The 27,856-nt window shown below is 35.4% G+C and overlaps 1 protein-coding gene across 2 annotated transcripts in view; it reads left to right on the top strand.

Moving 5' to 3' along the window:
* The first annotated feature begins 403 nt into the window (after positions 1-403).
* The window catches only part of LOC137408747 (putative acyl-CoA synthetase YngI), a 46,537-nt gene continuing 19,084 nt past the window's right edge, over positions 404-27,856 (top strand). The window contains exons 1-8 of one of the 2 annotated variants that reach the window (XM_068095327.1): positions 404-451; positions 4,601-4,774; positions 6,445-6,579; positions 12,323-12,480; positions 17,245-17,425; positions 19,108-19,194; positions 23,341-23,507; positions 24,773-24,938. In XM_068095327.1, the coding sequence (XP_067951428.1) occupies positions 4,601-4,774; positions 6,445-6,579; positions 12,323-12,480; positions 17,245-17,425; positions 19,108-19,194; positions 23,341-23,507; positions 24,773-24,938 (1,068 nt within the window). In that variant the 5' untranslated portion in view covers positions 404-451. Of the gene's footprint in view, positions 452-3,343; positions 3,517-4,600; positions 4,775-6,444; positions 6,580-12,322; positions 12,481-17,244; positions 17,426-19,107; positions 19,195-23,340; positions 23,508-24,772; positions 24,939-27,856 lie in introns of those variants that run through there. The other variant, XM_068095328.1, reaches the window with a different exon arrangement.

Raw genomic sequence — 27,856 nt, forward strand, 5'->3', positions numbered from 1 at the left:
TCTGGCAAAATTTGTGTTATACTATCTGTTGAATCTTGAAGTGCTGCCTCTTATATACCTTTGGCAATCTTGCAAACAAGCAAAAATAATCAAAAAACAGCTTACTAAAAACTTGCAACTGGTATGCAATTGGAAACGTGATTCCGATTTTATTTTATTTTTGGTACAAAAATGACTCTTTTAACCTATTTTTAATTATTGTTTTCAACTTTGAACGATGAAACCAGGATTAGAACTCTCATACTGATGCCCAGTGAGCACACAGCGCCCACATGTGTAATAATAGGTGAATCACTAGAGTGGAACAACAAAACAAGATGAGCAAGGAAGCCCTGTCTTTACACGGGATATACGGTAAGTCAATAGAGCGTAAAGCGACAGACCAGTTTCCTTACACTGAACATTTTTATCTAGCATTACAAGGTAAAAGCACGTTGTGTCGTGTAACAAGGTAAGAATAGGCTTTTACATTCAGCAAGCATAATATTCTAATATAATTATTAATAATACAAAGAAGATAAATATGCATTTAAACTAAAACAGTTGTAAATTGTTACAAATGGTTTTGCCTAATAGCATTCGACAAACGCTCAAGTCGGAATTGTAGCTCATGATGGATGCTTGTAATATATCTCAAGCTATTATTCTTAGATGTAATATATCTCAGGCTATGGCTATAGATGTAAGATATGAGAGACTATGGCTCATACATGTAGGCCTAATATATCTCAGGCTACTGTTCTTAGATGTAAATATCTCAGCTATTGTTAATAATAGGTATAAAATATTTCAGGCTATGATTCATAGATATAATATATCTCAGGCTAAGCTCCATAGATGTACCGAATAAATCTCAGGCTGTAAACTGCCCGATTTCACATATATTTTAGTTCAAACTCAACTTTATTAATTTTATATTTTGCTCTGTGTGTCTTACATTGAGCTCTCTTACTGGCTGAGCTGCATATAAGTGCATCGAGTTATACATTTATAGTACAGTGCACTCTCAGGTTATGATGTCCCTGTTATATGGATTTTCAAGATGTCACACACGCTTTTTTGTCCGATATACAACTTTTCTTCGCCATACGATATCAACAAAATTATTTTTCAAAATTCAAGTTTGGCAATCAGTCTGCTGAATATGTCAGAATAATGAAAATGCTGCATGCTAGTCGCCGAACTCTCTTCCACAACGCACGAAAGAGCACCGACGCTTACTCTCTCTCTTTCTTTTAGTTCAGCATTCTTCTTTTTGAGTTATAGTAAAAACGAAACAAAAAACACATAAATTATAAGATTTTAGCCTATGACAAAGCTGAAATTTAGTTTAGTAAAATGCACGCTAAAACTTAATTTCAAGTATGTGTTTAGTAAACAAAATTCAGTTAAGTTAAACTCAACGTTCATGTTATATGTCTGTCTCAAAGGTGAGAACAATCCAAGGTACGTTCTGCTCGTAGTACATTGTAATGCTACATTTTATTGCAGATCATTACCACTGAATACACTTAAGTTACAAATAGGTAAATATAGTTACTAAGGTTAACATATTATTTTGTTACTAATCTTTAAGATGTACAGTATATGTATATAATACTTTGATGATTTTTACCAGGGGATGTATGCATTAGATAATTACTATGGGTTACTATACCCCTCTATGCAACAATTTCACCTTACAATGCCAACACCGGAACGAATTAATGTTGTATAGGGGGGAGTCCACTGTATATAGCATAAAATTAGTGCTGTTTGAGGCTTCCAGAAATTTGTTGAAACAAGAATCAAGAAGGTAGAGAATAGCTACAGAGGCTGATGCTTTATGGCCCAGATTTTCAGCTGCTGTCATCGTTTTGATTCGCTAGTAGCTATTAAAGCTCAACTTCAAAAAGCATAACTTCTTTTCGGTTACGTCTGCGTTAGGGATCTAGTGGACCACAAAGTTTTGTTTTCAAGGCTGTTTCAAGCACACCTTTCCAAGGTTTCTGAGAAAAATATTGCAATGACAAGTTGTATCTTTTCCAGTATTTTTATTAACTCAACTATTGTATTAGAACAACTATTAAATAACTTAAAAACCTGGCAGTTTTTGCAAATCAAGTCTGAGAAAAATTGGTAATTTTGGAATTACATGTATTTTGCTAGGATTTTAAATGTATCTCATTAATAATGATAATTTACTGTTAGTTATAGGCCCAGGTTTGCTGACTTTCTAAACTTTAAGCATTTTTAAATTTTTGCAATAAAGACCAGTGGGTCTGTTGGATAGAGACTGATGGGTGGAGACTAGTGGGTCTGTTGGATGGAGACTGGTGGGTGGAGACTGGTGGGTGGAGACTAGTGGGTCTGTTGGATGGAGACTGGTGGGTGGAGACTAGTGGGTCTGTTGGATGGAGACTGGTGGGTGGAGACTAGTGGGTGGCAACCAGAGGGTGGAGACTAGTGGGTGGAGACTAGTTGGTGGCGACCAGAGGGTAGAGGATAGTGGGTGAAGACTGGTGTGTAGAAGCCAGTGGGCTGAGATTAGTGGTTGGAGACCTGTGGTTGAATACCAGTGAGTAGACTCTAGTGGTTGGCGGCCAGTGGGTGGAGACCGGTGAGTAGAGATCAGTGGGTTGAGACCTGTGAGCAGAGATCAGTGCGTGGAAATCTATGGGTAGAGGCCAATGCGTGAAGACTTGTAGGTGGTGGCTCGTGGATGGAGACTAGCACGTGAAAACTAGCGGTAGGAAAAACAAAAGGCCCATTGGTGGAAACTAGGGAGTAATGACCAGATGTTGGATATTAGTGGCTGAGATTGTCAAAGTAAAATATTATGTGGAAGCAAGTGGTTGAAAATGAGTAGACGGAGACATGCATTCCTTACATTGATGCGACTGACAAAATTTTATTCTGTGTCGAAAGACTTGTCTTCCGATCGGTATTAAAAGTTTTGCATTTCGAAGTCATAGATAAGTTCTATGAAGACACTATAACAGCTCTCAACTTACTATAGAAACGAATAATGCCAACACATTTTCCTTTTACCAAATCAAAACTACAAATTTTAAAATGTCACAAATTAAAGAATATTGTATATTCAAACTAAAGACTAACAGTAAACATTTGACTATAGGCTAGCCTTGATAAGAGATCTGCCAGAGCTGCTTAGATGGTTGTTGTGGTCCGGTAATATCATTAGTTAATTTTAATGCAAGTCTAACTGCAACAACAGCAACGACATCAATAAGATCAAAAGATAAGGTCTGACCCATATGAATGGGTCAGAAATGCGGTCAACCAATTAGGTTACTTTTTTGGGAACAGCCTTGCCAGTCCGCAGTGAATAGTGGCAAACAGAGTGCAGCTGGGAAGTAGAGGTATGCTACAGATTGGATTCATGTTGTTTGGAAATTTCTAGAAATATCATTAGACGAACTTTGTGAGGCCTGGGATTTGGTGGCTCGCAGGAAATGCTGGTCGAGTATTATATCTCAGGCTATGGTTCATTGATGTAATATTTTTCAGGCTAAGGTTTGTGGAGGTAATATATTTCAGGCTACGGTTCATACATGAGTATATCTCAAGCCATGTTCATAGATGTAATATATTTCAAGTGACTGTTCATACTTGTACTATATCTCAGGCTACAGTTCATAGATGTAATATATTTCATGTTACTGTTCATACTTGTACTATATCTCAGGCTACAGTTCATAGATGTAATATATTTCATGTTACTGTTCATACTTGTACTATATCTCAGGCTACAGTTCATAGATGTAATATATTTCATGTTACTGTTCATACTTGTACTATATCTCAGGCTACAGTTCATAGATGTAAAACATCTCTGGCTACAGTTGGTAGATGCACTACATCTTAGTCACTGGTAACAAGGTATGATTTATTGGTAGCAAATTCAATTTAAATTTCAATAGTTTTTCAATATCATTGGTTATTCAGCAACAGAGACCTTAAACCATGAGTACCTGAAGTGCTCCAGTCTGGTTGTCAAAAGGCTATCCTGCAATGTAAAAAGAGTAGCAATTATATAAATGATAGTTCACTGTGGAGCAATTAAAGGCAAGATAGAGACCAAACTATATTAGGTTCAATCTAATGCTGATGACGCTTCATATTAAACATGACCGTCTTTTCAGAGTTGTCATCCATTGTCTTGAAGGCCCCAAACGGCCAAACTCCTCTAAGCTGTTAGCGGTCCAGTAGAAACTCATTTGTCATAAGCTAGGAGGTTAAGTGACATGACCTGAGGTTTTCGGGTAGTTGCAAAGCATTTTTACCCACTCTTCTGACGCCAATCTATAATTGCCAGCTCAAGACAGGTTGAATGTCAACTATAGAAAACAACATTTAGTAGAATTCTAAAGAAACCCATTCATAATGAGCTAGGGGTTTTAGTGGCATAACATTGAGATTTTTATTAGTTTAAAGCAGTTTTCATCCATTTTTAGGAATGCCAATCTGCGTTTGACAGCTCTAGACTGGTTGAATGACAGACTAAAAGTTCTACCATAGAAAGCAGCGTTCAGAAACGTTCTCTCACTATGTCATGCCATTAGTAACACTACAATTAAAATTGATTTTGCTTATGCAGATGTCAAAACCTTTAACCAAAAGCTATGTGAATGCCACTGATCCTAGCCATCCAATCCAAGAAGACCTGGTCTTATATGAGCTGTTTGAGAGAGCTAGAAAAAGGGGAGTAGTTGGTGAGGTGGTCAACTTGGAGACAAATAGAAGGTTCACTACCACAGAGATACTAGTGAAGGTAGAGAGTGTGTAGTGTTTGTTGTTTTTAAATAAAGAGAATTTTCGACTAACCCTGTTTGACATATTATATAAATAAATGTATTTTACTTATACAATAGCCACTCCTATGATGTAAACAATATGATACTAGAGCGTTTATGTTTTAGTAAATTTACTTTGTTTGAACCGTAGAATATATGTAATCTGCCCAATCAAATTTATGATCTTTTCAAATAGAGGATAAAGAGGATAAAAGTAAACTCACTTTTATATTCTAATGACTGTACAATAGTTGTGGTATTAATGGTTTGCATTGACAACTCTTTTTTTGTTTCTTAACAGTTACACATGCCTTAGGGTCCATTGTTACAGTAATTTTATGTTAGGGGAACACACTATTTCAATGTCAACTTAAACCAATTTTTAACTTTTTTCCGTTAATAAGATCTATTTTACACGGAAAACAATTGCAAATGTCTAAAATAAGGCAAACCTAAACTGTTTTTACTGTCATTCAAAGGGTTAATAGCTATAACTGGACATACTGAATGACATACAGACACACAAACTTTGAGATTTATACACATGTATATAGATATACTAACAAAATTCCTGGCGCTTCAAGGGTATTACCAAATCCCGTATAAGCATTTTATAACTGCAGTTTGAAACTCAGCCTATAAGCATTGCCACTTGCCATTAGCTTGGCACATTGCCAATGGCTAATTTGAGAAAGCTATTTATGGCTCTTGCTAATACCAATAATGACATTGCACCATAATTGAGAGCAGTAGTGTATTTTCACCCAAACAATGACAAATATCGCCTAATGAATCCATCAAGCTCGGGTGGCTTAATTGGTAAGGTGTGGGATTGACAAGTGGGAGGGTTCAAGATCAAATCTTCTGCGCTACGATTTCTTTATTCCAATGCTATATTAGCTATAGTTACACAAACTTTGAGAAACATATAGATATATTTCTAGTTATTTGTATAATATCATAACTAGTCAGGCCTACTGCTAACAGCACTTTACACTCTGAAAAGTATGAAGTGTCATAATTAACTAGAGTGTTGGAATAGGTTAAGGTAACTTATGTTTTTTCCAGATTAGTGTTTTTCTCTGGGGTCACAACAGGTCAGTTTTGTGCTTCTGCACTTGTCAAGGAACATTAATTATTGCAGGTCACCTGGTGAAATCCTTCTTTAATCCTTACACATTAAAGAATGTGTAAGGATTTACAGATGGCGTAATCAACAGGTTAAATATGAATATCACACATATGTACTTTATACAATACATGCATCTAAAGTTTTTTGTCTCTTTGCCAGCAGAATTATCCTTCTATCATCCTTACAGACCACAATGTCGGACACAGTTGCCCAGATAAAACTCGGACTGAATGGAACAAATATTCTTGCTGGAGAAGCATTCCAAAAGCAAAGACAATTCCCAATTTTAGTTGGCTGCAAAACACTAATTGCTGTAATAACTTTAGTAACATACCACACAAGAAGGCATCTGAACTTAACTACTACAATGCTGAACCCCATGTTGAACTACCCCAAGCTATTTAAATAATACACTGATATCTAATGAAATCTACTTCTCATTGTTGAACATTGTGTTGTGATTATATGCGCTCTTCTGTGTCCTACCCTAGTTCATGGTTTATTGTTCACACGCAGGCAGATGGCTATGCTAAAGGAATGTTGGCCCTGGGTCTTATCCCAGGTGAAGATACGTTTGCTGTAATCGGATGTTCTACGATAGAGGCAGTTAATGTGTTCACAGCCTGCAGTGCTATTGGTGTGGCTTTTGCTGTGAGTACAGTTCCTTTTCATTTATTTCCTCTATAAAAATTAAGCCTTAGCTAAAACCATTTAATAACTATTAACTTTACTTATATTAAACTTTTAAAGCAAATCATACCATAAAACAAATAAAAAAAAGAAAAAAATTAAAGTAAATTCTGTATTGAAAAAAACAGAAATGATAATCTGTTATGCATCAGTCGGTAGCGCATTATTGTTCTGTTATTCACTGAGATTTAAAAAAAGGATCAATAAGCATGTTTAGTTGCCAAAAACAGGCTAAAATTTTTACTAACAGACTAACCATCACTTTAAGCCACCAAGGTAAAAATGCAATTGGCATAGAATCAGCTCTTAATCCGTTCCACCAATTTTGTCTCATTTTGAGAGCGTCGCATAGATCTAAGTGGGGTTACACAACTCAAGTTTGCTTTTCTTGACAGTGTCAATGTGCTCATTGGCCTATCATCATTGCTTATTCATCAGCCATTTTACCTACCAACATACCATTAGTTCGTCTGTCAACTTGTCAATCAAAATGTCAATACAAATATAATAGAGCGTTATTGAATATGTCACCTTAATATACAACTTAAGTTTCATTGAAAGAGTCACAACCCATGGCTCGTGTCACTACACATGACAAGTGTCACTACCTATGACAAGTGTCACTACACATGACCAGTGTCACTTCACATGACAAGTGTCACTACACATAACAAGGGTCGCTATACATGAAAAGTGTCACTACACATGACCAGTGTCACTTCACATGACAAGTGTCACTACACATAACAAGGGTCGCTATACATGAAAAGTGTCACTATACATGACTAGTGCTGCTACACATGTTAAGTGTCACTTCATTTGTCAAGTGACAAATCTCATGAACAGTGTCATTTCTCCTGTCAAGTGTCACTTCCCCTGACAAGGGCCCTTTACTTCATCAATCAATATTGTTGTATTGTAGTTGTTGTATTGTATTATCACGATAAGTCTTGTATCACAGAAAACACAGCTAACAGGTAAGAAGCACATAAAGGAACTCACTTAGTTAGCAAGCCCATAGCTATGGGTTATTAGACAATTATGCGATTATAGCATAGCTAAAAGAAAGCTGACTGCACAGCTAATATGCAACACATCTCCCTCACTATTCTGAGTTTATGGTTAGTCATGACCTTGTTAGAACTTAGAACTGTCATAGTAATCACGTCGTCTTCTATTACGAGTAGGATATCTGGGACTTTGTACTGGCCTCTCATCAGGTACAGATTGGGCAGGGTGGATGTTAAGATCATTTGAAGCTGTGATGATATTGTCATTGGTCGATGTATCATTAACTTGAAGTCTAGCTTGTAGCTGATTGGCATGTCGTCTCCATACACCACGGTCTGTTCGCACAGCATACAGTATGTTACCCAGCTTGTTAATTATTGTTCCAGGTATCCACTTAGGTCCAGAGCTATAGTTCCTTGCATAAACCAAGGAGTCTACTTCATACCGTGATGATGTAGAAGACGCCTGACCTGGTGAAAGAGTCCTCTTGTTTCGAATTGGTTTCAGCAAGGTCAGAGTATTTCTCGGCTGTCGTCCATGTAGAATTTCAGCAGGTGATTTCCAGTTCAAAGAGGGATGAGGCAAACATCTGTAAGTGGTTAAAAACAGTTGTAGGGCAGTCTTGATTTTCTCCCCTCCTGCACAATTCTTCTCTACAGATTGCTTGAGAGTCTGGACAAATCTCTCCGCTTTTCCATTCGATGCAGGATGGAATGTGGGAGATGTTATATGTTTAATGCCATGCATGGTGCAGAACTGGTCAAATTCATTTGACACGAATTGTGGGCCGTTATCCGTAACAACAGTCCGAGGAAGACCTTCATGTACAAAGATCTGTCGTAGCACGCCAATTGTGTCCTTAGAAGTAGTTTTTCCTACATCTAGCATAGCAACGTACGGATATCGGGAATGTGCATTTACACAAACCAACCACATCTGACCTTTAAAAGGTCTTGCATAATCCAAATGAATTCGTTCCCATGGTAGTTGAGTGGACGGCCAACTTTGGTAAGTCTTGGCTGGGTCATTAGCACAGATTCGGCAAGGTTCACAAGCTTTGATTAGCTGTTCTATGTCTGCATTGATGCTAGGCCACCATGCGTATCGACGAGCAAGCTGTTTCACTCTTTCTACACCCCAGTGTGATGTATGCAGCAAGTCTAACACTTTACTCTTCAGAGCCTGCGGAATGACAACTCTAGTAGTGTCATCACATTGCAAAAGCACAGCCTCCCCATAAACAAAAAGAGACTCCCTCATATTCGAATATGGCCGCAAATGTTCATAGCTAGCTGTAAGCTGATTGGGCCAAAGGCCATTCAGTATCCACTCTTTCACTATCTGTAGTGATGTGTCTTTCATGGTTTCTTGTTTAACAGCCTCATCGTCAAGGGGACCATGATCGAGCTCCTCTTGTATAGTGTGTGAGACCTCAATGCTCTCCTTCTCTTCATCATGGTCAAACTTCGGGTCTGCCCCTATAGGTAACCTGGACAAGCCATCTGCATTGCCTGCTGTGCTGTAGGTTTGTATCTGATATCATACTGATAAGCCATCAGTGTGAGGGCCCATCTCTGCAGTCTTTGAGCTGTTAAAACGGGGATATTCTTTTCTAGTGAAAACATGGCAACCAGGGGTTTATGATCAGTAATGAGCGTAAAACGTCTCCCATATAGATACTGTCTAAACTTAGTCACTCCATATATGATAGAAAGCGCTTCTTTCTCTATCTGTGAGTAATTCTTTTGGTGCACGCTCAATGTCTTTGATGCATGTGCTAGTGGTCTCTCAGCTCCATTTTCCTCTTGTAGGAGTACTGCCCCAATTCCATAGTTAGATGCGTCTGTTGCTAGAACCAGCGGTTTACTCTGGTCAAAATGGGTAAGTTTGGTAGCCTTGATGACACTTTCTTTAAGAACATGGAAGGCCTTGTCACACTCGTCAGTCCAGTCAAACTTGACATTTTCACGGAGAAACTTGTAGAGGAGAGCTGCTTTGCTAGACAGGTCAGCAATGTATGAGCCATAGTAGTTGATCTTGCCCAAAAACGCCTGTAGCTGTTGTAAGTTCTGTGGTCGTGGAAGCTGTTCAATAGCCTCTATTGCAGAATTCGAGGGAGTCTTGCCGTTCTTGTCTATTATGTGACCTAGGTATTCAACAGCATTCTTAAAGAACTCGCATTTCTCTCTCTGTATGCGGAGCCCGTACTCCTGTAGTCTAGCTAAGAGTTTGTCGAGATTAGACCAGTGCTCACTCTCACTGCTACCAGTGACAATCAGATCATCCAAGTATGCTGCAACTCCAGGTAAGTCAGCAATCATTGAGTCCATGCATCGCTGAAACTGTGCAGGGCTTGATGCCAATCCAAAACACATCCTGTTGTAGCGAAACAAACCACATTGAGTGTTGATGACACACGACTTTTTTGCATTATCTTCTAACTCTAGTTGCAAGTAGGCATCTGCCAGGTCTATCTTGGAAAAGTGTATCCCACCTCTCGACTTCTCTAGCAACTCTTCAAGGCTTGGTAATGGGTGTTGATCAATTGATATTTGTTGGTTCAACATCTTGAAATCACCACATATACGCACTCTTTCATTTGGTTTGGAAACTGCTACTATTGGAGCAGCATAATCACTAAAGTCTACATGTTCCAAAACACCAGCTTTAACTAATCGATCTAGCTCTTCTTTTACAGCTTGGCGTCTAGAGAATGGCACTACACGAGGTTTAGAAAAGCTTGGTGTGCTTCCTGGTTTCAAGCGTACTGGTACTTTTACCTTTTTACATCGGCCAAGACCTGTCTTAAAAACATCAGAGTACTTAGATGAGAGTGCAGCGATTTTGTCTTTAAATCCAATAGGGTTACTTCCTGTGACAGTACAGGTAACATCACAACTACCCTGTGTCAATATAGCTAGCCCCTGCTGCGAGAGACCGAATTTGTCACTCCAATCTAGACCAAAAAGGTTTGAGCCTTGTGTTGTGTTTACAACAAAAAGTTTGAGATTTTGTTTTTTCACATCTCCTACCTTCACACTAACTGAACATTGTCCTTTAATCTGTAACTCACTCTGCCCATACGCTTTAAGATGGGTACTGACAGGTAAGAGGGAGGGTGATCCAAGACTTTGGTAGCCTAGCAAATCAACTATAGAGCAAGTAGCCCCTGTGTCCCATTGAAACATTGCATCATGTCCATTGACAACAGTTTTGATTCAAACTTTTCTATTGACTCGTTGGAAAAGATTATCTGAAACTGCATGTACTGAATGATAAGGTTCACTTGCATCAGTGAGCACACTTAACACAGAGTTTTCAACTGTCCTAGAAGACTGTTCTGTCTGACTTTGTGCTGCTGTCTTAGCCATACAGACAGCCTCAATGTGACCTTTGACCTCACATTTCCTGCAGACAAATGCTCTGCAGGGACAATTTTTTCTGTCATGTTTAATGTAACAGCTAGGGCAAGACTTCAACATACCTGTGTTCTGTGCATTAGCTTGTTGCTTTCTAATGGTTTGTTGACCTCGGCGTGATCTTTGCTTGTACTGACCTGACATTTTGTTTACTGTGTCCTCAATAGCTGGAGAAGTTGTCTCCCCCTTGAGAATTTTATCGGTCTCCGTTGTCTTGATGAATGCTGCAGCCTTCTTAAGAACATCATTAAGAGAGGGATCAGCATCAAGTAGACACTGGCGACGTACATCAGCATGTGGCGTCTCTTTAATGATTATGTCACGAATTTGTTCATCAACATAACTAGTGCCACAGCCTGTGCTTTTGCACGTGAAAGCACAGTGCCTTGCGAGTCCACGAAGTTCTGCAGCCCAATCAACATAGGACTGACCAGTCTTCATCTTACATTGAGAGAATTCAAATCTTGCTGCCTGAACATGTATGGTATCTGCAAAGTGTTCATTAAGTTTCTCCGACAACTCAGTAAAAGACTTGCTTGTAATATCCTCTGCGCCAAATAAGTTTGACAACAAGTCGTATGTCTCAGCTCCTACCCAAGATAGTAAGCATGCTCGTTTCTGACTGTCATCTACCACCCGATACACATTAAAGTGCTGATTGAAACGTTGAAGGTACTGGTTCCATTTTTCTTTACCCCTGTCGTATGCTTCAAACTTGGGTATGGCGACAGCTACTGGTATTGATGCAGCACTATCACTCTTGGTAGCTTCAAACAAGGAGATAAACTGCTTCTGTAGATCAGCGTTTTGCTGCTGGAACTGTTGTTGCTGTTTCTGCATAGCATCGATCAAAGCTTTTATGTTAGGATCCATAGCAAGACAATAGAAAAATGCTGGCTGTGAGTCCACAATGTTCATTCCTGACACCAGTTGTTGTATTGTAGTTGTTGTATTGTATTATCACGATAAGTCTTGTATCACAGAAAACACAGTTAACAGGTAAGAAGCACATAAAGGAACTCACTTAGTTAGCAAGCCCATAGCTATGGGTTATTAGACAATTATGCGATTATAGCACAGCTAAAAGAAAGCTGACTGCACAGCTAATATGTAACAAATATGTCAATCAAAAGTCGTGTGCGTGTCTTCATCATGGCAAGCATTATGCCAATCAACGTGTCAAGTGTCAATCAGTAAATCATTTGGCATGCTGATGTTATTGCAGTAAAAGACTTTCCTGTTGTTGAAATGCACAGGTATCTATTTGGTTTCAGCACCCGTACATCTACATGCCTAAAGATGTATCAATTACAAACACTCTACCTTTAATGGAACCAAAAGCAGTAATGGTTGGTGAGGGGGCCTCTGGAACCACTTTCACAAGCTTTTTGAAATTCTTTAATGAGTTTGAAGAAAGTCCAAAGTCAGACAAGTGAGTGTTTTTTAGTCTTTGGCTATGGAAAGTCTTTATAACGGCTCACCTTAGTATCTATAAAAAACATTGATCACGGTTTACAGGGTTAACGGATCCACCCACAATTTTGCTGCAATAGATTTAGGATATTAGATTATAATTTTGCTAAAAATGAACCTGTTAGGTCTCTTTTTACTTAGATTTCACAGCATAATATCATACTTTTCAATCTTTTTCATTTTCGATTTGTGATGGATCAAAGTAAAAGTTGTAAACAGCAACTTCAACATATTTCTGTTTGTAAAACTTTTCAGTCTCAGATATTTCTGATAACTATATGTATTCTAGCTGTGCTACCCGGCGTTGCTTGGGTAATAAAAAGTCTTGGCACAAAAAATTTATTGGTATTTGACATATAACAGCATGTGCAATTCTAACATTCAAACTAAATATCATGAGAAAAGTGTTTTGTGTAGTTGAAATAATTTAAGAGAAAATAAAAACAACTGTGAGGGTTTTCAAGCTTTGTCAAGCAACTGCAACTTCCAAACTTTATATTATGAAAATGTTTTGTGCAGGTCAAATAGAAAAAAAAAAACAACTATGAAAAGGTTTAGATGTAAATGTAAAATAACTAGCGAGTAATAGCTAAACTACATCGGTCTGTTGCAATTACAATAAAAGATGATTATGTAAAAATACAATTAATACGATCTGAGAAAACAAAATAAAAATCCTGAATACATTGAATTATTAATAAACATCTGTGCATAGAAGTGAGTGTGTATAAAAAGGTTTACTGTTCCACCAGAAGCTATCCATCTATCCATTGTAAGGTGTGGGCGAATTGGTAAAATAATCAGCGTGCGATATAGCTGGACACGCACACACATACTTTGAGAAATATATATATAGATTGGAAACTAACTCAGTAATAATAACAGTGATAGAAAAATGAATAATATTTAAACTTCAAATGCAATAATCTAATTATGCTTAAAGAATTGAAAATTGAAATAATAAGATAATAAAACAAACATTAAAAAGTTAAATTATAAACTTCAAAAGTTATAAAGAAGTTTATAAATGTAATAAGAGAATGTAAATCTCCATATATTAATGTAAATATAAGAGAGTGAGGAATAATAGATATTTGTAATCTTACACAATAAAATCTTACAGTAAATCTTACAGATAATCTAACAGATAATCCAGCAGCTAATCTTACAGTAATCTTACACATGTTTGTTTTAAAATGTGAAATTAGCTACCGATTGCTTATTGGTTAGGTTTAGAAGGAAATATGTGTAAGCTAATACACAAAGCGAGCACTGATAGAAACTTTCGTGAAACGCGTGTGTAACGAACGCAATATTTGTCTGTTGAGGAAAGGAAACTCCGCATGTTAATATACTATATCGATATTAAAATAAACGTTAAATAAAAAAATAAAAAAATACTCATACAAACAAAAACACCTAATATATTTAACATATTAACACTTAATATATTTTATCTTACTTAGCACTGTTTGCTACTATTGCTAAGTAAGATAATTGAAAAAGCTGTAAATAAACCGACTATGGAATACCTTGAAAGTAATTTACTGCTTAACGATGGGCAATATGGTTTTAGGAAAAACTGCAACACCAAGGATGCACTAATTAAATTGACTAACAATGTTTTAAAATCCTTAAACGATGGTAAATGTGTTCTTGGCATCTTTCTAGATTTTAGTAAAGCCTTTTGACACAATAGACTATAACATATTGTACTCAAAACTCCACAATTTTAATTTTGACATCACCGCAATTAACTGGATCAAAAGCTATCTAACCAAATGTAAACAACACACTATTATTGGTAACACTTTGTCTTCCATACTCGATTTACATGTAGCATGTGGTGGACCTCAAGGTTCCATCCTTGGTCCAACTTTTTTTAATTTTACATAAATGATTTACCACATGTCACCAACTTTTTCACACCTGTGCTCTATGCAAATGACACTAATCTCTTTTTCGAATCCTCTAACATCAACGAGCATATAGATTGTTTAAATAACAAACTTCTTGCTATTCAAAACTGGTGCACTTCTAACAGACTCACCTTAAATGTTGATAAGACTAATTTCATGTTACTAAAAAGCCCTCAAAATAAATTTCATCTAGCTAACACTCAACCCTTTTTCATTTTCAACAAACCAACTTGTCAGAGAGATCACACTAAATTCTTAGGTATTTTCATTGATTCTAATCTCACTTGGAAAAAACATATCAAATATTTACTAAAAAAGACTGACTCTTATCAGGTTTACTCTACCGCACATCTGAATATTTACCCCGCAAAGCTCTACTTTTATTATACAATTCATTGGTTTTTGCCAAACTTTCATATTGCATTGAGGCATGGGGCAATGCACCTCCCACCCGTCTTACAAATTTAATAACACTTCAAAAGCGCATGATAAGGACCATTCACAAAAACCCCCGCCTCATCCACACCAAACCTCTTTTCAAATCGTCATCCATACTATCTATCAGTTCCCTATATTCATACCGCATTATACTTTTAGCCCATCAAGAATTTTATTGTAATTACATCGCTCAAACAATATATCCAACCCGATTCTCAAATTCCTGTCTAAATCTTCCACGATCTTCCTCCTGTGCAGGCCGTCGCAGGGTGGATTTCCAGCAGGCCATTTTTTGAAACCAACTCCCTAAGTCTATTAAAAGCATAAAAAAGGTGGCCAGTTTCAAGAGAGCACTTAGGTTGCATCTTTTAACAGGTGAATAAGACTTAAATACCCATAAAAATTGACATTGATCACATGATGAAGACAAGCCCAACGCCATGACTAGCTATGTTATTGCGTATTATGGGCTTAATCACTCTCCAGCTTTTTTCTTTTGCTTAACTAATTTTTGTTGATGAAAATAAATTCGAAATCATTTTTTATCAATTTTAAACAAAACTGATTGAAGAAGTTATTTTAATTCAAAAAAATAACATAAAAACCGTGAATAAATAAAAGAAAAGATTTTGGTTCATATTTAATGATTGTGGAATGCAAGGTAACAAGTCAGAATCCAACAAACATAATGTAGCTGGTAAAAGTCTGAGCAGCTGGAATAAATTAGTAGCAAACTAAATGTAAATGTAAAATAAATAGCAAGTATGTAAACTACGAAATGTCGTTGCTACGTATATCTTTTGGTAACGTATATTATCGTTACCCACACACAAAACGTGAGTGAAAAAAGACGAAGAAGCATCGTGTTGCATATACATGTACTTATGTCCCAAAATATTTCTGAACGGAGGCATCGTACCGCGTGGACGCAATGCTCAAATAATTAGCATGCGCCTGGAGTATGCAGTATATATAAACATGTTTGACTGATATTTCGTTGTAGCGCAGTAGTGGAGCGTCCGGATAAGAAAATTGTAGTGATTTTAGTAGCTATAGCTGAAGAGACACACATACCAACACTGAGAATTATATATATAGACTTTTATATTACAAAATGGGGGTGTGCATTTTAGTCAACTGAAAACCTGCAGTTGGCCAGTTTTGCATCTGGTTTCACTAAAATAAAAAAACAGTAAACATTTGATTTGCTTATCAAATACATTTTTTTGTTGTTCAGAACCTTTGCTGATCCTAAAAAAGAAGTTCAGATTGAAGCTTAATAGCAGAAACTCTAGTTTGTACTGCAAAAATACCAGGTGTACATGAGAAAAAATTATTCGACATGTGCTAATTTTTGCCAAAAAAATGAAAAGAAATCCTTAGCAAATGAGTTAAGGTTGTAATTTCATATGTAGATACAGGATATTCAGCTAAATTTGTTGCATATTTGCTTTTTGAGCTACGACTAGTACATAGTTACTGGCTCCTAATAGTTTTTGGCTGCTAGTAGTAGCATTAACTTTTTATCTATTTCCATCTATTGTTTTCATCTATATATTGGTTGAATCTACAATTTATTACCTTTTATAGGTGTCAGCAAGTGTACAAGATTAATAACAGCTTATGGGGCATGTTGGGCCAGTGACCCATTTTTTCCAGCCGAAGTTGACCCAACTTCAGAACTGTCTTTTTTCACAGAATTAAATTATTTTCAATATTGGTTCTAGCAGCTGCAAATAGTTAGGTGATTAATCAGAGACGATATTTCAGCCATCATTCATTCTATATTAAATAAGCATAATGCTGTTTTTCTACTAAAATTATATAGACTAATATCACTCATAAAGTTTACATTTAATATAAAATATTATTAAATGTTGGATAAAACTCTCACTTGCTAAATGGTCTTTATTACATAATGGTAGAGAACGATGTTGACCTAAGATATTCTCAGTGACTTAACTAAAGAAAACCAACAGTACAGGCAACCCCACATACGTGGCCTGACCCAACTTGCCCCGCCTTCCTCACTTTCCCCACCTGACTCAACTTGCCCTGCCTTCTCCACTTGCCCCACCTGACCCTACTTGCTCCGCCTTCCCTTACACATAGTTTCTCTCTATGCTTCCTTTGCACACCCGATGATCTGACAATTTCTCTCTAGACTCTAGACTGTCAGGGTACTAGTGATATACCTGTATTATTCTACGTTTTATCTATTCCTAATAGAAGGATACCATTTACTATTTATATACTGTTGTAATTCGCTAATATAACGCGTTGGTACTTAAGATCAGGTGGTAGTTTTCTTAACACTCTGACTACCTTTTACATAGTTTTTACCAGGTATGTTACACTATTTTTAGACTTCCCTTCATAGAGCATATATTTTATGACAATTCCCACAATGACAGGGCACCTGCGCACAGGTGTCTAAACCCTCTCAGCCAACTTACTGAAATAGGAAAATCTGTATCAGATAAACAACTTAAAGAAGCAAAAAAGTCGGTCAAACCAGAATACAGACTCCATCATCTCTTCTCTTCTGTAAGTATTTGTTTGTTTTAACATCCCTAAGCATATGCCTGACATAAAAATTCACATTAAACATTTAAGAATCTACCATGCATTAAAAAGTGTTTTGTTGAACTTTTGTCAGTGTTCCAGCAGTGTACAGTTGAACAGATTCGGGTGTTATTCTTGCTCAACTTTGACAGTTCATCTTTCAACTAATACTAAACTGTATCTACAGACAAACAGGATACTATTTAGTAATGAATATTTGTAAAAGCTTTGACTTGTAAATTTAAACCAATACAATTAAAAGTTTTTTTAAACAGCTTTAATAAGTTTTTACAATGTTCCTAGTTCATTGCTTTTCATGATTTTTTGTCAATGGAAATCTGTTTTATGTTATTTGTTAGCTAGTTTCTTTGCTAGACCCTTACAGACCTCCATAGTTTTTTTTCCAAATGTTAACTAAAGGTATCTTATAATATGAAACATTTTTTGTGAATATTTGAACTACTGTATATTAAAGTTCAATTGGTGACACATAGATGAGACACTGACAAGTAGAATGTGCAAGAAATGTATCTCCTGCATTCAAGCTGATTCTAGAACACAGATTTTTTTCACAAAACTAATTAACTCTGATTGAAAACAAACAAAATGATATTATGATAACTTACTATTAGCAACTACAACTCAAACCTTTACTAAGTCAACATGATTAATAAATACATTTTTAACATAACAATAATGGTTACCACTTTCATTAACTCTTTCGCTACCAAATATACCTTTTTATGGAGACAATTGAATATTCGGTAAAACCAAATATTTGGCATGGACGCATCTAAGTGTTCATAACATTTGACCAAATTAATTAGCATATAGTTCTACATCATACGGTACCATAAAAAGGCCATAAATGTGTTGCAGTTCGTACGTTTTTTTTTGTCGCCTTCATACTACCGTGGTTGACAAGTTAAGCCTGCTCTGAGTCAGATAAGGTACTTCTAATATTATAGCTTACGGCATTATTATTACTGTTAAAAATAAATTCTCACTGTCACTATTGCTCAATAGATAATCATTGCAAGTCCATTGATCTACAAATTGTAAAACCTACATGACTGTAATGCTTCTGATCAGCACGAAAAACAAATAGCTATAAAAAAGTGCTTTTGAAAAGCGAAACTAAAGTCAGAGTGAAAGGCAAACATGTTTTTTACTAGCTCAATGCATCCAGATGATTGTTTCCTTTCGATTAAGTAAAAACACGATAGATAAATCATACTCACCAGTCAGAAACGTTTTTTTACTAAGCCTGCAAAAGCCGATCCATAGATACGTATGGCGTATTACGATTCATAGGGTTGGCTTTTGTGCAAGTTCTTATAAATCCTCTGATTTCAGGGCTGTTTTTTTAGGGTCGGCTCATATGTGAGTTAGGCATATATGCAGGGATATACGGTAATTTTATGTCAAACATTTTTAAAAACAAGCCAATATTTTTCACGATACTCATTATTACACTGTACAGCTAATTTTCTTCCATAAAGTAGGTATTAGGGCTTCACGATTTCCAAAAATTACTGTGTTGCATAATGAAATTTTTATGTTAGAACCTTTGATGGTTTTAGTTTTCCACCACCCAGAGCGTAATCGTTAAAGTTAAACCAACTCATTGCTATTACATGTGTGTTATTATATTTGCGCTATAGGGAAGCACAGGGAAGCCTAAGTGCATTGCTCATAGCCACTATTCCTTAACCAATGAACTCATGCTGCTAAGATCAGACAACTTAAAGGTAAGAAATGGGTCTGTTAAAAGTATTGTTTTCTGTTAGTATTTATTTGTAAGTTATCTTCTCTTCTTGTTATTCTATTTTATTAGCATCAGTTTATGCATTTAACCTTGATTAGACAGTCTATATATATATATATATATATATATATATATATATATATATATATATATATATATATATATATATATATATATATATATATATATATATATATATATTTATATATATATATTTATATATATATATTTATATATATATATTTATACTATATATATATATATATATATATATATATATATATATTTATATATATATATAAATATTAGTGTAGGTTGGTCGGTTTGCCATTCGTGTGTCCAGATATAGTGATTATAATCTGGGAATGAAAAACTTGCTTCACATTGGATATGAACTTGGAACCAACAGTTCTGCAGACAGGTGTACTATCCAATACACTACGCTGTCCTTGCTATACTGTGCAATAACTTGTGAACATACTTATTACACCTGCCAATCTTTCATGGTTTCATGATTGGCGTTTTTTTCTCTATAAGTTTATAGTTAGCACATTTTCTTCTAAATCAGATGTCTTTACAGAACTATTATGACTTCAAAATACAGGACTTTACATACCGATCAAAAGAAAAGTATTTCAAAACATAAGGAAATTTTGATAGCTGAATCACCCTAAAGACAGTTTGTCTACTTCTCACTACCCACTTGTATTTACATGTATATGCTAGTCTACTCTGACAATCTCAGCCACTAATATCCAACATCTAGTGGTTACACACTAGTTTTTTCTACCCACGGGTCTCCACTCACGGGCCTTTACCTACAAGCCTTCATTTACTGGCCTCTATCCCTTGGTTTTCGCCCACTGATCTGAACCTACTTGTCTCCACCCATTAGACGCTACCCACTGGTATTTCATCCACTGGTCTCTATATACCCATTCGTCTTCACTCACCGGCCTCTATCTACTAATCTCCCTCCACTGGCTTCTAACCACTAGTCTCCACCCGCTGGTCTACCCACCTATCTCCACCCGCTAGACCCTACCCGCTAGTATCCCACCCACTCGTCTCCACCTACTCGTCTCCACCCACTGGCCTTCATCTACTATTCTCCACTCACTATTCTCCACCCACTATCCTCTGTTATTTTATAGTTACTGAAATACACTAGTTAAGTTTGTAAAATTACTGAAAAAGTTACAACTGTCATTGCAATTTTTTGTAACAAACCCTAGCTTCACGTTTCATCAAGCGTGAAGCCATACCAGAAGAAAAATACGTACCCATACATAAAGAAAAATGCTTAAACTCACATAACAACAAGACTATTGCAATCAGCCTAAAGATTTAGTAAGCACCGCAGCCGGTACAGTATGAATTACACAGAAATAAACACAGTAAAAAGAAATAAACAAACGCCTTCATTTAATACTTAGAATGGTAAATGTTGTATATGTTGATTAAAAATAAGTTTTTTGTGCAAAATCTTTTTTATTTCTATAACACCAGGCATTCACCTAGTATATTATACATGGTATGTACTGTGCATATTAAAAATTAATAACAAAATACTATATTAACCTTAGTAACTACAGTTACCTACAGTAAATTTAGTGTATTTAGTGGGTATGATCTGCAATAAAATGTAACATCACGATGTACAGTACATATCATATAGAAATCTTATCTTTGAGACCGTTTTATATCATAAAAACTTTGATTTTAACTTAAAGGAATTAACCTTTCTAAGATGCACTTGAAGCTAAGTTTTAGTATGTATTTTACTAAGCTTTAATTTTGTCATTGTCCAAATCTTCATTACCCCTACCTGCTTCTGCTTTTGTTTTCACTATCTACCTTATATATATAAATCTCAGTCTGTTGTTTGATGTGTCCAGCTATACCTATTAAAATTTAGGATAAAAATATGCACTGCGCGCTGTATTTGAACTTAGAACTTGCTGCTCACCAGACCATAATCTTACCAATTGAGCTATTTGAGTTGAAACAATTCCCATTGGTGATATGAGTGGTTATGTCAGTTAAAATACCATAGCACTCTGCGTTACGCAAAACATTGTTTTTCACATCAGAAGGCAAAAAAACCCATAAAACAGGGTTGTTGTAACAGGGAGCTGCACTGTAGGCTATTTCAAATGTTCTGCAGCACAAGGCAGCCTTCTGTTCTGTCAACAAATAAATAAATCTATTTGAGCCACTGTAACTATATGTGGATATAAGATTTGTATTTTGTGCTATTATACATTTCTTACTACTAATTTCACTAGAGATAAAAGAAGGTGTACTTATCAAGAAAACGGCACAGCAAATTAATGATAGTGCTAGTTATTAAACCCAAACAAGCTATTGAGGTTAATAGCTAGCACTATTGCTAACTTTTTGTTGACCTTTACACATAAGGATTGTTAAGCTAGCTCAATACTTAGATATGGTTTTAGTAAAGATCTCGCTTTCCATGTACATGTAACTTTCTCAATTCAATAGGTAATTATTTTATTACCCGGGCAACGCTGGGCATTCAGCTTGTCTTTACTATAATATGAGTCATGTTTGTCTGTCTGAAGCCAAGCTTAGAGGTTAGGAAAAAGACTCCTTTCAGCAGGATTCGAACTTGTGACTTTCAGCTCAGTAGAGTGACAGTTTACTACCTGTTGCGGAAATAATTGTACAGTTTTATTATACTTGAAGATCTGCTACGGCGTCCCAAACTGCCAGGGTATTAGTACTAATAATAAATAGCGCATTGTTTATTAATATAATTATTGTTTGCTAATCACAAGAGCTCTATTCTAGCACATTCAGATTGCTTACCATAAGGTGATACAGTCTGAACCAAAGAAAAGAGTTATTACTGGTATCTTGAATATTAACTGTGCTACCCGGTGTTGCCCTAGTATTAAAAATCTACTTATAAACAATGAGAGGTAATGAGAGCTGTCTGCCACTTGTTATTAGTCTGGCACAGTTCCAACAGATAATTTGAGTAAGCTTACTAATAAAAGTTACCCTTCTCATGACGTAACGCCAACACGTTGCGCCATGACGGAAAGTGGTAGCGTATTTGCTCCCATATAGCAACACATATCACCTGATGAATCTATCAAGCTCGTGTGACTGAATTGGTAATGCATTGGTATGGCAAACCTGATGGTCGGAGATCAAGTCCTCTGTGATACGGATTCTTAATTCCAAGAGTTTAATACCTATAGTTAATCAGGAACCACAATGAAAGATACAGACACAACCAAATTTGAGAAATATATACATAGATTATTGGGTTAGCAGTAAGTTTCCATACACCATTGCTTCAACTATATGTAGGATATCAACAATAAATTACTGTATATATGTTGTATTGTTGCAAAGTTGTAATACCATTTAATTAATTCAAATTTAATTGCTTTTTAAATGTTCAAAAGTTCGGTTTTAAATGCTTCTTTCAAAAAAGTTTATCAGTGTATTATATAATAATATTATTATATATTAATAATTAATATATTATTAGTTATATATTATATAATACGTTGATATACTTGTTAATTATTACTAAATATTGTTTTATCTTATCACTGAGAGAAGTTTTAAAAGAAATTTTATCAGTTTTATCAACTTTTATCATTTTAACAAACTATTTCAGCAAACTATGCTCAATGTCAATGTTTATACCTTTTTGTGAAATCAGACAGTTGGCATACTGCTCTACAGCAATGTAGTTTCTTTTAAAGATGAATTTTTAACTTTAAAAGAAATTGAAAACAACGCCGAATGTTTTAACTGCAATCAAGTTTTGTTGTTTTCAATTTTGAAATCTCCTGCAGTCAGATCACCTCAGACATAAAAAATCACAAATTTTGGAAAAATACCAACGATTTTTTAATACAGTGTACTAAAATATTGTGTTAATTCATCTGTAATAACTCAATAAAATCAATTTTAAGCATATATAGGATGTTGAAGCCATTGTAAATACTGTAGCACTGTTACAGAAACTTAATAGCATTCCTTTTACTTATATTACATTAATTTGTTTACTCTATGTAGAAGTTACCAACTAAAGGTTGATGTTTCAAGTTTGTTAACTTCCTTTTAGGTAAAATTTGTTTTGTAGCCGATGCTGGCATTGAATCCAAATATTGACGAGTTGCCAGGTTACACATGTGTGGCCTGGACCCTCATTGGTAAGGTCTCCAAGTGTGTTTTTATTCCAGACATCAATGCAAACATGTCCTCAGATGACACTGCTACGGTCGTCATTCAAGGTGTGATTAAGGAAGGGTAAGTCAGTGTGTCATTTTTTAAGTAAATATATGTATATATGACTTGTTATTCCTTACTGAAATAAGAGCCATCTCTATCGGAGGCCACACTAAAGATGAAAACACATTTGGCAATATTTAGTGCGACATGGCGCTGCGTGGCGCTAGTCTGCCCTAGAACTCGCTCAGTGAGCTCATGCAGAGCGATAACGGTAGACATTCTCTATCCCAACTATATCGCTAGCTAGATGCATTACGATAGGTTGGTTTTGAGTGAGATAGTCCTAATAACAGAAGCGGAAGTTGTTTACGTCGCGGCCTAGACAACACCATATTGACTTACCTAAATTTATTACCAACTCCTGAAACATGAATCCAAGAAACTAATATTACAGAATTTTATTGACAGTTTGTGAGGTTGTCTACTATATTGTTTGCTAGTGAATGATTCAAATGTGTTTAGGCACACGACAGCCATATCTCCGCCCTCCTCATGATGCACGCAATAAAATTGCCTAGTGTGTTTGGACCTTGAGAGCATTGAAACAAATGAATCGAAAGAAAAGAAATGTGAGAAAGGTTTTCGCATTTACGATAGAATCTGTGCTACTAAGTATTTTGAGACTAAAATTTTAAGACTATTTTGATTACACGCGGTTCCTCTTTATTTCCACGAAAAGTGTATATTCTCAATTGCATCTCGTAAAAGGTTTTACGGTAAGTGTAGTAACAACCACACTCGATTGGCTGATAGGCAACAGCCAATTCAAGTTTACTGTGAATCAGTAAGTCAGTAAAGTGCATGAACGGACAACCACACAATTTTAACTTCATGCTTTCATAAACTTACTGATATTTTATCAATAGTAGAGTGTTGTGGCATCGCCTCCTCTATAGGTCCAAAATATATAACGTCTCCCAGATCTTTGAGTCTAATAGCGTCTACTGTTCTACCTTACAACCTTATTGTTTCCTTCACTTGTTAATTATATACATTATTTTATTGGCAATAAGTTCATTTCAAACAAATGATCTACAAATTATGTCATAAAAAAGAAAAAAAAGGCAAGAGCCACTAAAATTAAATAAATGGTTTAGCAAAGTGTTTCAAATATGTTTCTCTGCTCAGAGAATGGATCTTAGGTGGAAGATTACTGAAGCAGCTTGCGTTAATATTTTCAACATAATTGTTAAATGTTGTATCCAGTTTAAGTCACCGTCATCGCTTCAATTCAGTTTAATTCAGCTCGCAGTTTAAATCTAATAGTGATAATTTTGTTGCAGAGTGGAGTACCTTTCAGTTCCAGGTGCCATGAATAACATGATCAAATCCTACGTGAGTAAAAATAAAATCGACTTTCCTGCTATGAAAATTTTCCTTAACGGGGCACAAATTGTGTCTCGAGGGTATAAAGAGAATTTGAAGAGGCTCTTCTCTGGAAAAGCATTGGTAAGTACGCAATAGCAACATATTAGTGGCATCTACCTATGATCTACATTGATAGTATATAATCACTTACTAGCAAATTATATATAAACACGTATATATGAATGTCTATGCATACATAAGTATATTTATTATTTTAAGTATATATATTTATGTATGTATGAGTATATTGAGTGTATGAGTATATATTTGTATATGCATATATATATGCATATGCAAATATATATACATGTCTATTTCTACTTATACATACATAAATATATATACTTATAATAAATATACTTATGTATGCATAGACATTCATATATACATGTTTATGTATAACTTGCTAGTGAGCGATTATATATTTATATATACCTTATATATATGTACTATATATACATATATATGAATATATACACTATATATACTGCATATATATATATATATATATATATATATATAAATTGTTTCCTCACCCCGGATACCCCGTATGGGTGGTAAATTCTGCTCTAACTCGGGTCTCCTACCAGAGACCTGGGAGTTTAAGCACTCGTCTCAAGATCTTAGCTGTTCCCAATAGCGCACTTTTCTGCAACTCATCTGAGTTGATTGTTGTTGGTATTTGGGCAAGCCACATTTTATGCGCCGGTGTTATTGCGCCCAGTGCCCCAATGACTACTGGGATTACGGTTGTTCTTACATTCCAGCATTTTTCAATTTGTTCTCCAAGAGGGAGATATTTTTCTACCTTTTCTTTTTCTTTGCTGGCTATATTGTAGTCATTGGGTACTGCTATATCTATTATAGTAGCCCTCTTGTTCTCCTTGTCTACTACCACTATATCTGGTTGGTTTGCTAGGACATGCTTGTCAGTTTGGATGTAGAAGTCCCAGAGGATCTTAGCGCGATCATTTTCATTGACTTACCAGGAGCTTCCCACCAGTGTTGTGGTTTATTAAGGCCATACTCATCACATAGACTTCTATACACAATACCTGCGACATGATTATGCCGCTCAGTGTATGCGTTCCCTGCTAGCTGTCTGCATCCACTGATGATGTGTTGGATGGTCTCAGGTGCATCTTTGCACAGTCTGCATCTAGGATCGTCTCTAGTGTGATAGATTATATATATATATATATATATATATATATATATATATATATGCATATACAAATATATATACATATATATACACATACATACATACATATTTATACACAAGCTGTGCTACCCGGCGTTGCCCGGGTAGTAAATAAGTCTTTGGACAGAAATTGACTTGTATTTAATATATACCAAAGTTTGCCATTCTAAATTTCAAACTACATATTATGAGCAAAGTGTTATTGAAATAAATTAAAAGAGAAAATAAAAACAACTGTAAAGGCTTTCAAACTTTGTCAAACAACTGTAACTTTTAAACTTCATGAGAAAAAGGTTTTGTGCAGAATAAGTAAATTAAAAATAAATAAAACAACTTCAATAGTTTTAAAAGAACTGTAAGTTAAAAATTTTATAACTTGAAAGAAGTGTTTTTTTGAAATAGACTAAAAGGAAAAATAAAAATGCAAAGGCGTTTAAATATAAAATCATTAGCAAGTAATGGCTAAATATAGTGTATTTTGCTACGTTTACTATCATAAATTATTTGGTATACAATTATGGTTTTAGCTCGTTTCAGTGTTGGCATGCAAAAATATCGTAGGCTATTATAGACATACGTAGAGTGGTATAAAAACCCATAGTCTTATCCAATGCAATCACCTCCTGGTACAAATCATCATCATTAAAACTAGTACCAAAATACTGTTAACCTTAGTAACTATAGGTACCTATAATGGTGTTAGTGCATTTTGTAGGTTATGATCTGCAAGATAATATAACATCACAATGTACTACGTAGAGAGTTTTTAACTTTGAGACAGGTGTGTAACATAAACGCTGAATCTAACATAAAAGAATTTAGTTTACTAAACACATACTTGAAGAAAGTTTTGGTATGTATTTTAGTAAACTTCAAACTTTTAACAAAAGTTTTATTAAAATATTTTATAATGATCGTTTTTATTATAATGGATAGCGAATATACCGGATAACGGTTATGGATAACTTCCAATGACGAGTTCAGCGACGTATATATTTTAATAGCATACGTTATACGATCTTTACACAAATTAGCAAATTTTAGGTTTGAGATAAATTATTACATAGGGCGGAACCAATTTTCCCTAACGAAAAAACGACGAAGAAGCATTGTGCTGCAATATACTTAGTCCCCAAAATATTTCTTAACAGAGGCATCGTAACACGTGGGCGCAATGCTAAAATAATTAGCGTATTATAGCGCACGTTGTAGAGTGTATAAGAATGTCTGATGACATCACGGCTGGTATGACTCAATGGTAGAGCGTCTAGAAATGCAACTTGTAGTGAGTTCAAGTCCTTTAAAGTGTGGAATTGTATTTCCAAGATTTTAATAGCTATAGCTGGAATGAAAGATCCACGGACAGACATACTTTGATAAATAAAAAAAAAATATATATATATATATATAATATACTAGCTGTACTACCCGGCGTTGCCCGTGTGATAAAAAAGTCTTTGGACAGAAAGTTTATTTGTATTTAACATATAACAACATTTGCCATTTTAACTTTCAAACTTCATATCATGAGAAAAGTGTTTTGTGTAGTTGAAATAAATTAAAAGAGATCATAAAACCAACTGTAAAAGTTGTCAAACTTAGTCAAACAACTGTAACAAAATTCATATCATGAGAAAAATGTTTTGTTCAGGTCGAATAAAAAAAACTACTATAAAAGAGTCTAAATGTAAATGTGAAACAGTTAGCACTCAATAGCTAAATTGAGTCTGTTTTGCTGCGATTACAATGATGATTTGGTAATGATAATAATGATACAACTAGTATGAACTGAGAA

Source organism: Watersipora subatra, chromosome 11, assembly GCF_963576615.1.
Source record: "Watersipora subatra chromosome 11, tzWatSuba1.1, whole genome shotgun sequence".
Lineage (NCBI taxonomy): Eukaryota > Metazoa > Bryozoa > Gymnolaemata > Cheilostomatida > Watersiporidae > Watersipora > Watersipora subatra.